Here is a 12,069-nt window from a genome sequence, read left to right on the forward strand (position 1 = left end):
GGGCGGCCGCCATTTTCTCCTGGGGCGGTGCCCGGCAGCGGGCGGGAGGTGACTCCTCGGTCTGCCGGTCCTTCGCTCCTGTGCACGGCCCCAGGCCTGCCCTGCCTGGGCGGGGCGGCTGAGGAACCGCTGCCGGAGGGACGGCCTGTCCGGTTACGTGTGAGGGGCGGCGGACCCGCCGCTGCTGCAGGGGAGCGTTAGGCCTGGGAAGCGTCCCTCAGCTCCCTGCCGCGTCGTGTAACGGCGGGGGAAGACAGGCCTGCCAGCCGCTGCGCAGCGGGAAAGGAGTCCTAAACCAGCTGCTTTTCTGTGCGGTGTTTTGAAATGTCACAGATGTTGGAAAACACGGGTTTTGCCTTTCAGATCAGAAAGGCAGAACTAGTACCAGCAAGAAAGAAGGGATGGGAATTTGCTGAGGAGATCTCAGGAGGATAGTGGAGAACTACTGGTGATTATACCTTAATGATGAAAAGTCCGGAGGAACTGGTAGGCTTGAAGTATTACTTGTTAAAATGATAAAACCAGCACTTTCACACGTCATTGTACAATAACTGTAAACAAAGCTCAGTGCCCAGCAAAATGTCCCTGCACCTGTGCTGTGGAAGGAAACAACTGCCCAAGACATAAGGTGTTGCACAAGAGCAGAAACCAGAAGTTGAGGGCAAGGACAGTGTGCAGAGTTTAGCGTACGTGCTGCAGGTCTAGAGCTCACACAGCAGGTGAAGAACCTTCCAGAATTCCAGCAGAATGAAAACAAATGGAGAATTCTCCATAAACTGGGACGTAATTTCTGCGTAGAGTAGAAGATAGAGAATTACGCAGGACTGAGCGGAGAGAGCTTTTGAAGATTCTTCAAGATTAAGTTTTGCCTTTTCAGTATAAGCAATTTATTCTACATGCACTCCCAGCAAATCATCTATATCGTTAAATGGTGCTCAGGAAGAGGTTAGTTAAAACAGTAGTAGAGATTTTTCTATTTTGCAGTAAATTGGCTGAAGCCTAAAATTTTCATCTTACTCCTCTATTTTTTAAGAAACGCTCTTGCAGTTTCTACTTAAAGTGCTTGATGGCTGTTTTACAACCTGACATTTTTCCCCAAGTAGCTGTCAAATCCAGGAACTCTATGTGTTACAGATAAGACATTTCCTACTTCAACATGTATGTGTTATTACATATTTAGAAGGAAAATTTGAAACACTTAAGTGAATCTTTTTGCGTTTCTGTTTTAGTTATTAAAAAAAGGTGATTTTTAACTTGGAAGGAGAAAAAGGATGACTTGAATAGCAGGACTAAACCAGTGCAATTATAGTTAGCATTGACTCTGGTGATAGTAGCTCGAAAAATATTTACGCGGTGCAATAATCTACGCTATGAGTTAATACAGTTTTACCTTGGATATAGTATTGTATGCTCTGTTTTTTTCTCATGCCATCATCTTGGAAATGTGCCCTGCCTATAGGATACAAAGTCATTTTTTACAATAACAGCAATCTGCTGAATTAGGACAATTACCCATCTCAACCCATTTCTGTCTAGTTAATAGTAGTCAGAACTACCATTTGATACTAGGCATCTTTTCTCTTTGAAGGTATAATGTCCAATTAATCCTCTCAGATTTGTGTTGGGTTTTGTTTTGTTTTAACTATTAGATGACTTCTGTTTGCATTTGCCACTATCATTACTAGTGTCCCAAACTGCACAACTAGAGCTTGAACACATGGGAGTACTTTGTGTGCCTTTTGCTTTCTGAGAAGATCTGGTTTGGAGAAAAATCTGATTTTTGATGGTGCAGTTGACAGCCCAGGTGCCTCATCCTCTGGCTTTGTTCCTCCTTAGGAATAGTCTCCTCTTTACTGTCGTCCTGTGTATAATATAGTGCAATAAAAAGGAAATGCTATTATGTGTTAAGAAGAATTTAGAACTCTCATAATATTTATTCAAGTTTTAATCCCCATTATTGGTGGGATTTTAAGTTTTAGTTTTAATTAGGGATTAATCCCTAATTTTTAGGGATTTAATTAATCCCTAATTTTAATTAGGGATTTTAATTTTTAGTTTAATCAGTTTTCTGCTTGCAATTGTACATGTGAAGAAATGTTTCAGAGGGCATACATCTTCACTTTAGTTTCAGAAGATAACATATTTGCCTAATTAATGAAGTACCTGCTTGGTTCTCTTCCATGTATATATTAAAGCAACTGCACTTATGAATATGTAGTTTGTAATCAGAGTTCTTCAAATCTCTCATGTTTTAAATGACACCAGAAAAGGTTGGCTGCTTTCCAAATTACCGGATACTTTTGGAGAGAGCAATACAAAGAGCTGGTTACAAGACTACATTGCTTTTTTATACATGAAAATTGTTATAAACTAGAACACAAAGGCTACATTTCCACGACATCACGTAAGTCTGCAGCGCAGACTGTGTGAAACGCTTTAGTATGTTCTGTTCCTTTACTGAACATCGAATGTGAAGCTAAGTGAAGACACACACCAAAAAAAAGTAGTAAAAAACCTATATTCTAGAACAAGGCCTAAATATTCTGGGCCACATTTTCACCTCGCATGTGCTAAGGTAGATCCAGGTGAACTTCCTCTCATCTGGAAGAGGTTTAATACTTCATGCTAGGGTCGTTTAAGGATTTGCTGATCGGGACTTAACTTCAAATAATTAATTAAATCTACAAATAAACATAAGTATGAGCTGGTTGGTAGATCTTTTCATAAAATAAGCCTCGGAAGCTAGCTTGTATGGACTTAACTGTTCGCACTCTGTGCTGTTAATGGAGTTTTAATTTGTATTTGACTGAAGTTGAAAACCGCTTTGGAATCCATAATCCTTCCTATGATCCCTGAACTGTTAGAGCTAGAATTTTGTGTTAAAAAAAACCCTGAAATGGCATGTACGCTTGAGCATAAATGCCTGTTTATTCCATGTCGATAGGAAATGTGTCTAGTGCCTTTAAAGTACTACTTTAAGGAAGGCCAGAATTGGATCTTGATTGTTTTCTCGCAAACCGATCCGAGCAATAATGCTGCAGTCTTGCTAGCAGAACCCCACCTGCCAGTAAAGAAGCAATAACTGTTAAGTAAAACAATTAAATATGGAAGTGTGATATACAAATATTGGATCATCCCTCAAACAGTTGACAAACTTTTCAGCTACGTGTTTTTCTGTCCCCTAAGAAATCTGATTAGGGTAGTTCAAAAGCAAACAGAACCAGAGCTATGCATGTGTCAGCCCGGTAACAGTTGTCCTGTGGAGAAATCCGGGTAATCTGGGAGAGGAAACAATGAAAGACTATTATTTTCTTTATTGAAATAGGCTGGAATAATTAAAAAGTTCATTATTTGGTTTTAGTAACTCCAGCGTCATTTGAACTGGACTTGTAGCTTGTGTCGAACTGGAACAAGAACAAAATCTTTGAGAAAATGTCGCTGTGTTGCACAGTGAAAAAATACATCTCGACAGTGCTTTAAAAAATCGCTCAATTTTCTTTGGGCTCTAGTCAAAAAGAAATGCAGTAAGGGAACAGAGACAGATATAAATAATTGTGACTGTGTGTATATATAGATATACTCTCATGCGGTAAAAATAGGCCCTGTGTGAACCAACCCGGTGCAGTGTGCGTTAGCGCTGCAGTCAAACTAGCATCTGAAAGTCCAATTCACTGCCGAGATTGGACCTCGAGATCTTAACTTGTAAAATAAACCTCCAACAAAGTTTCTGTGAGCGAAGATTACCCGGGTGTGGAGACATAGATTCAGCAAGCGTAGCTCAATTCTCACCAATAGGGGAGAGTATTAAGAAAAATATGAGTGTCGCAGTGTTCCTGTCCGGTGATTTTAAAGGCTTTGAAATGCAGCGCTTAAAGATAAAAAAGAGAGGGCTCTGCTTCTGTAGCCGTATCGATCAGCTTGCGGCGGCCGCTCAGCCCCCGGCGCTTACCGGTAGCGGTGCCCCGGCAGCGCACTCTGCCTCCCGCCGTCCCGGGGAGGGGGAGGCCGCCGAGGAGCCGAACCCTCCCCCGCCGAGGCGATGCTCGCCCGCCTTCCCCGTGGGCGGGCGCTGGGCAGAGCCGCGGCGCGGCGCGACCCTCCCAGCCCCGGCGGAGCCGCGGCGCGGCGCTAGGCCCGGGCGCGCCCCGCGGGGCGGCGGGGGAGGCGGCGGGGCCGGGGCGGCCGGCGGGTGAGTGGGGCGCGGCGGGGCCCGGGCTGCGGGCAGGCCGCGCTGCCGCGGAGCACGGCGGAGCCTCCGCCTGTGCTCGCTGCCGGGACGGCGGCGTCCCGCTGGGCTCCCCTCAGCCGCGGGGAGCGCGGGAAGGGGTGGGCTGGTGGCTCCTCCGAGATGGGCCCTGCCTTGCCCGGGGGGGAGGAAGCGGCCGTCGCGTCGCTGCAGGCCCCAACCCTCGGTGCCTCCGCTTTGGTAGCAGCGCAGAGGGGAGGAAGCGGGCTGAAGTTGGAGAGGAGCTAGTAAGCTTTCTCCTTCTGACCCTTCTCTCATTTGGTGCAGAGACTGAGCGGTGACATATTTCTGCACCCACAGAAACGCTGTTGCCTCTCTCTTCCAGGAAAACCAGAAGAATGTTCTTAGGTGCAAAACCTTGGTTTTATTTCTTCTCTTGTAAGTGATATTTCAGGTTTGTCTTTTAGAAAGCCAACAATCTTTGCTGGGAAATGACATGTTTGTAAGCAGTCTGAGGATCCTAGTTGCACTATTGGTTTGTATTTCTGTACTCCTTGTATTTTTTCTTTAATTTTTATTCTTTACCAGTGTGTATGCTTACCTCTTTGTGCTTGATCTGGACAGAAAGATGATAACTTAGTAGTAGGCAGGAGCCACGTGGTGGAGAGTGTAAGCATATTTTGGTTTGGTAGTGCCTGAGGAGAAAATTGCGTAGTTTTTGATACCTTCTAACATATCATGACTGCTAAATAAGTGATCTGGATCAGTGTTTTTTTTTTAAGAAACTAGATACGGCCATCTGAGAGAATATAGTAGGAACATCAAGCAAATAGGTTTATATTTTTGGTAAGCTTGGAACAATCTTCAACTCTTTTCGTTTGTGCATTTTCTGAAATGCTAGCAAAGAGTAATCACCAGTAAAGTTAATACAGAGTTCAGTCCTTCACTGAGATGGCAAGCTGATCAATCCAGATCAATCCCTTGTAATTCTGAAGCATATGACTTTGTGGATCGAGTTTTTCTTTTTACGTTGCCCAGCAATGTTTAGCATTGACCTTTGTTAGTAATGTTTTATTCCATATGCTTGGAAAGAATAGCGATGGAGTAAATTAGATCATTACGTTATACTGGTGTTTTATTTTTGTGTTCTCTGCTGGTATTTTCTAATGGTATTTCTTTTGATTGGTGTCTTTTACTAAAACCTTGATTAAAGATACTGTCAAAAGTCACCTGAATCATGGTGAGGTTTTTTGTTTCACTTTCAGGCGTTATGTAACGCAGGAAAAGAAAATGCAGGGGGCTTGAGCCTAGCTGTTTACATCTAGAATCTGGTTTTGATTTAGTTTGCAATGAACACGTTGCTAAAAAAGTAGAAGATCGTGTTTCATTCTGGGGAGAGCTAAGTTAGTTTAAAAGTTTAAAACGATCAGAGCGACAAAAGCATGACAATGATAAATCATACTGCTTGCAATTCTAAACTTTGACAGTAATTTTTTTCTTAATGAGGTTTATCTTGTTACTTTGCAGAAGTAATGCCTTACCTGGTTTGAAGATCTAAGAGAGCTTTCTGTTTGCATAAGGCGTAACAGAAAATGGAAGAAGATGAGACTTTACAAGGTGAAACGGAGATGGCAAAAGTTGAAACACGTGGTACTCCTGAGATCGGTCGGCAGATATCAGTTAGCGAGTTCCTTTGCCACTGCTGTTACGACATTCTGGTCAATCCCACCACCCTCAACTGCGGGCATAGTTTCTGTAGACATTGCCTAGCCTTGTGGTGGGTATCGTCCAAGAAGAATGAATGCCCCGAATGCAGAGAAAAATGGGAAGGATTCCCCAAAGTCAACATCCTCCTCAGGTGAGTGTGCTATGCCATTTTTGGATTTCTAGAACCACCAATATTAGTTGTCTGGTTTCTTGAGTTTGCTGCAGATTTTCATAGTTTATTGGTGATCTGAACTGTCGCAAGGACGTTTAAATCCTCAAGTCTTTCATGTTCTCCACTTGTACTGAACTGTTCAAGCACATTTTTCTGCATGGAACTAAGGGGTGGGTTGGTTGGCTTTGGTTTGGTGTTTGGTGGTGGTTTTTTTTTTTTTTTTTTTTTTTCTTTCCCCTCCCCCTTCTGAACTTTTTAGGGGATGGAGAGGAGGGATCCTTTTTCAGTATTGAGACACTTGCATCTTTTAGTACAGCTGGTTGTTCCTAATAATTCTAAGTTAGAATGATCTTTGATAATTGTGTAATTATTTCTGTAATAGGAATTATTTGTAGGAAGAAATGTGCTCTTATTGCAGAACAAAGCTAGAAATATCAGTTTGCTGTCTTGAATTACCCACAAGTTCTTGTGTTAGTAATACTTTATCTTAGGTTAATATTATTTTAATAAATAGATGGTATGAATGATGGTAGGCTTTTATGTTGTCTTTTGCTTAGCATTTTTGAAGAATCAAGGCTTGCCAGCAGCACACACAATTCTAGTTTTATATAAGAAATAAGGATTTTTTTTTTTTTTTTTAAATGTGATATTTTAAGTTTCTCTATCTTTAGAAGCTAAGGAAAATGTTGTTTGGAAGTAATTGATTTAAGTTTAACTTTATTAACAACTAATGTTTTCTTGCTTTCAAAGATGACAGTCTTTAGTAGAGGCTGGAAGCAAAAATCCCAAAATTAGTCCCTTTTCTGAATGTTAAGCCTCAATGATTATAGCACAATGACAAATATTTTTCCCATTAGGGATGTTATTGAAAAGCTTTTTTCCGATGCCATTGAACAAAGAAAAGAAGATATTCAACAAAACAGTGATGTAGCACGCAGCTTAGCAACCTTCCAGAAATATGGGAATGACCAGATCCCTACAGTCCCGAACACAGGAAGAATTAATCCTCGAGGAGGAGGTTTTTTCTCAGGCGTTCTGACAGCTTTAACTTGTGTAGCAGTAAGTTTCATCTAGTTGGTTTTCCATATTTACTTCATTAAGCATGCAATCAAATAAATTATATGCACACAAAAAAGATCGTCAGCACAGAAGAGACTTCAGCTGAGCAGAGTAAACAAGGTAGCATTCAGAGTTGTCTGTCAGGAACTACAATTGCAATATACAGCAAACAGAAGTTAGAGTAATTTGGTAAAACTTCAAGATAGTTTCTTATGACCTGAACATTCTAGGGTCCATAAAATGGAAGATTCTACGTGTCAAGCCCCTTAATCTGTGTTTATTTTGTTATCATTAATATATTTGCTTTGCAGGTAAAAGATCTCTTCCCCCCCCCCCCCCCCCCCCCCCCCATCTACCTGTAGGTAGTTCTACTTGGATATCACTGGAGTAGCAGAGAATTTGAAGAAGATCATCTTGTCCACAAGCCTGTTGCTAAATGGACTGCTGACGAAGTGATACTTTGGCTAGAGCAGCTGGGCCCATGGGCTTCACATTATAAAGAAAGATTTTTACTGGAGAAAGTGAATGGAAGGTGAGAGGCCTAACTGTCAGGAACAGCTATCATTTGATTGGACTACTGGACAGCTTTCATTAGGGCCGGAATATTGTGAAATGACCGTACTTAGTTCCATAGACTATGGGAATATTCTGTTGATGTATCAGAGTAAAATTCGGGGGAAGTTTTCACACTTGTAGTTGAAAACTATAGTAGTAGATACTAAGCAAGCTAACTGAAAGTTTTTAAAATGCTGACAATGCAGACTGAAATGATACTGAAAGTAAAATTCTACTCATGTATTATCTACCCCTCCCACTTTTTCTTTCTTGTGAAAATATGCATATGCTATATGCATTGTTGCGTTCCGCCCAAGAGCTCTAGGTTTGATTTCGGGAGAGCAGACTAGATCTGTGACGTACTGCAGAACGGTGTTCAATAATAGCCAACAAGCTGATAAATTTGCATGCTGAAAGCAGGCAAGAGAAAACTTGAAGGATATTTAAAACCCAGGCTCTGAGATGCAGTTGATTCAGAACACTTGATATGGAATGTAATCCAAAAGGTGATACCTGCTATCAGTAGCTTGTTGTTTCAGTATGTAATTGCTGATTTGTTAGTCGTATCTTTTTGGTGAAGAGGTACTGTTTACCTTCTGAATTCTTCTGCTTTTGTAGACTACTTCTGACACTGACAGAGGAGGATTTCACAAAAGAGCCTTACAGTATAGAGAACAGTAATCATAGAAAAGCTATTATGGCAGAACTGGAATGCGTGAAAACTTTAGGCGTTAAACCACCACAGAACCTTTGGGAATATAAGGTAAATTTTAGGTAAAGTCTGTCATGTATATTAAGTGTTTTTAAAATAATATCTTTAAAAGAAAATTCTCTTAAAGCCAGGAGGAGTGTTAAGGTAGTAGAATTATCCTTGTAAAAACTGCTCAATTTAATGAGCTGTTGTATTTGAAAAATGATCGTTTGAAAAATGATCGTCAGAAAAATCTAAGCACTGGCATGTCTCTTGCATTTTATTTTTTCATTGTTTGAAGCTTGATAATTTGATACTTTTCAGGCAGTAAATCCAGGAAAATCACTCTTTCTTCTGTATGCACTGAAGAGTTCTCCAAGACTCAGTATGTTATACCTATATTTGTTTGATTATGCAGAAGCTTTCCTACCTTTCATCCACACAATTTGCCCTACACAAGAAGACAAGTATGAAGATATTGTCACAAAACTACTAGTAAGTGTTCAAAACATTAAATATGCTATTTGCTTTAGTTATAAGCATTTTAAGACTAGCAGCATAAAACCACGATGTAATTATTCACTATTTCATCTCTTTACAATACAACTTTTAACACTTACAAAGTAAGCGGTTCCTGGATTTTATCGTACGTGATCACCAGTGTTGTGACCATTACCTTTAATAAGATGGATTTAAGGCTTTTAAGACTTGAAATCTGTGAAACTGATTTTTTTTGAGGTTCACGTGACTATAGAAAGGCTCTTCACTCAAAATATCTGTATTTTAACAAATGACATTATAAGGTCCTGCTGTCTGTGATGTTTTATTCTAATCTAATGGAAATTACTGGGTTATAGTATTACCTACCAGAAAGTATAGTAAAGATAAATTACTGCTTTTAATATATGAAAAAACAAATTTTCAACAAAAGAGTAGTGGAAATAAGCCAGTATGTATCTGTTCAATAGGAAATTGATTAACTGTATTTTTATCCTAATTTACAGGACCTTAAAGATCCTTCTTGGAAACAGTGGAGAGAATTCATTGTAAAGTATTTATTTTTGCCGTACCAGTTGATAGCTGAGTTTGCTTGGGATTGGCTGGATGTGCACTACTGGACATCAAGATTTATAATTGTAAATGCCATGTTGCTCTCCGTTCTGGAATTATTCTCCTTTTGGAGGCTCTGGTCAAGAAGAGAATTGAAGTAAGTCTTACTGAGGTTGTTGAAGAGGGTAGGAAGTACGTGGCCTTATAAGAAAGAAACAGTCTTACGATTTCACAGTTGCTCACTGAAGTGACAGTGTCTAACCACAACTCTGAGGTTAATAAGAACACGTGAATCTGAATCCGCACTTATACCAGTACTCACTCTTGAATATCTTTATTTCTGTGAATACTTGAAAAGGTTTCTTAATAGCTGGTTTTCCTGATCAGATGTAGCAAATGCCATAACGGTAATACGCATGTCCTTAACCATTGGGTAAATATGAACTCTTCCTTGAGAATTGCCTTTTATGGTAACTGGTGTTAGCTGGCAGCCGAGAACTAAATACGTAAGAATTTTGTCATGATACGCTTACAATATAGTTATTAAAGGATGAGTCCTTAGGATCATAAATAAATTTAGTTATACTGATATTCTTTCTGTCAGGTGATCAAAATTGCTGTTTTCAGTTACTGCTTTAGCCTTAATTCAAGCATATTAATATTACTTCATAATTGCTGTGATCTTTTATTTATAGTTTTTAGAACTTGCATAGGAGAAATAGTTGCTTTGGTTCAGTTGGTTTAGTTCAGTTTCTCTGCCAGCAGGTAGGGGGCAGAACGTGTTCAAAAGAGACAGGGTACATGGAAATAATCTATGACAAATCTGGAATTTGGCCACGTTAACTCACTGTGCTTTGTGGTCTGAATAAATTGACTTGATGTTTTCTCATATAAAATCTAGTATTACTGTATTTTAAGAAAGTTCTTCTGGAGTGCAAAATGACATTTTACAGGTACCTGAGTAAGTGCTAAATAATTTGAGGCTGCAGCACATATTAGCTTTTCTTAGAATGGGTAAAAGCAAAATGGAAAGTTCCTCTAAGCCTCTCCCTTTCCGTTTTCACAGGACTATTCCTCACAGAATGTGGAGACATTTCTGGAAAGTCTCAACCCAGGGTCTTTTTGTTGCCATCTTTTGGCCTTTTATTCCTCAGTTTGTCTGCAATTGTTTGTTTTACTGGGCCTTGTACTTTAACCCAATTATAAACATTGATCTTGTGGTTAAAGAAGTAAGGCGTCTGGAGACACAAGTGCAGTGACTGCCATTGGAACTTTTGAGCTGTTTAGCTTCTAAAAATGGACATTTGAAATGAGCTTTGCTTTTCTCCTTTATATACGTGGCAGTGAAAGTGGTGGATTATGTTAACTTAAACATACAAAAAAGCCTTAAGGTAAGTTACTCTTAAACCAGCCGATTCCAACTCTGAGGATAGGCTTTATTATCCAAAAGGAATTTTCTGTTGAAAAAAAAATGACATTCCTAATTTAGCCATGTAAAACTTACACAGTCACGTCACCCTATTTTTGATCACATCAAACTTCTCTATTCTGTCTTGAGCATCCTGGTTATTTTCAAGCCTGCCTTAAAATCAGTGTTTTCTGAACAGCTACAGTGATTTTTTTTTTTTATTATTATTTTATTTTTTTTAACTTAGCATTTCATACCAGCAACATGCTCCTCAACTTAAGTTTGCCAAAGGAAAGCTCTTGCTGGATAGGCTCAATATTGAAAGTACGTTGGTGTTTTCAGTCTGCTTTTACATGTAAAGTTGTGACTGTCAAATACACGGTCTCACAGTCGAGTTTGTTCTAAACTTTCCCCCTGTTGAAGGCAAAGACTGCTTTGAGTTTTCTTGTCTTTTGGAAAAAGTGATTGCCATTCAAAATTTTTAATTGAGATCAGTTAGACTTCACCAATAGCTTCTTTAATGCTCTCCTCTTGAAGTCTGTTGCTAATTCTGAAATTCAGGGTTATCCCTTAAAAGGATTATTTTGGAAAAATGACCTGGCACTGTAGTCACATCTTATTGCAATATAATGTGTGTATCTAAATCTGTGAGTGAATATTGACTGAAAAGATATTTTGTATAAACAGGATTGCCATTTCTTAATGTATCGGTTTTGACTGAAGCAAACGTTAGATTTTTCAAGAGCTTTGTCCCCTTGCATTCTACATTGTTTTGATTTTTTTCCATTTGTATCATTGAGATGAACTTTAAATTTGCCTATGAATATTTTTAAAGATTAAAGATCTCTTTTGAAATCTTCATCCTTCCTAAAGAAGTGTTGGTTTGGTTTTTTTTAAAATATTGAAGTACTTGTCACTAGCTTTGACTTGTGTAAATTTGTTCTGTAGCCCTGCAACTTTAAGTAAGTGAGGTAGGTGAAAGTAGACATTAAACACTCCTGGTTCTTAAACTGTTAACATGAGCAGTTATGAAGAAGTGTATTATTCAGCAATTCGCGTTACTGATTTCTCTTCCTGAAAGGTTTAAAAAAACTATAAAATGACCCTAGCTAAAACCATCTATACATCCTGATGAAGTATATACACTTCTGAACTTTGCAAACTGATGCTGTCCAAGATCAAACACTTAGGGGAAAGGCAGTTGGTCCTGGAAACTGCTACTTTTTTCATCTATCTGTCAC

General features: G+C 39.5%; 1 protein-coding gene across 12 annotated transcripts in view; it reads left to right on the forward strand.

Moving 5' to 3' along the window:
* The first annotated feature begins 36 nt into the window (after nt 1–36).
* Nucleotides 37–12,069, forward strand: part of BFAR (bifunctional apoptosis regulator) — a 38,202-nt gene continuing 26,169 nt past the window's right edge. For 3 of the 12 annotated variants that reach the window (XR_014228234.1, XR_014228235.1, XR_014228236.1), the window contains exons 1-7: nt 4,218–4,624; nt 5,714–6,044; nt 6,923–7,124; nt 7,487–7,656; nt 8,298–8,442; nt 8,695–8,865; nt 9,375–9,577. Coding sequence is in view for 8 of the 12 variants with exons in the window: in XM_082312391.1 (XP_082168517.1) it covers nt 5,779–6,044; nt 6,923–7,124; nt 7,487–7,656; nt 8,298–8,442; nt 8,695–8,865; nt 9,375–9,577; nt 10,487–10,679 (1,350 nt within the window). In the remaining 4 variants the exon portion in view is untranslated. The other 9 variants (XM_082312389.1, XM_082312387.1, XM_082312391.1 and 6 more) reach the window with 9 other exon arrangements.

This window comes from Platalea leucorodia, assembly GCF_965183815.1.
Source record: "Platalea leucorodia genome assembly, chromosome: 5".
Lineage (NCBI taxonomy): Eukaryota > Metazoa > Chordata > Aves > Pelecaniformes > Threskiornithidae > Platalea > Platalea leucorodia.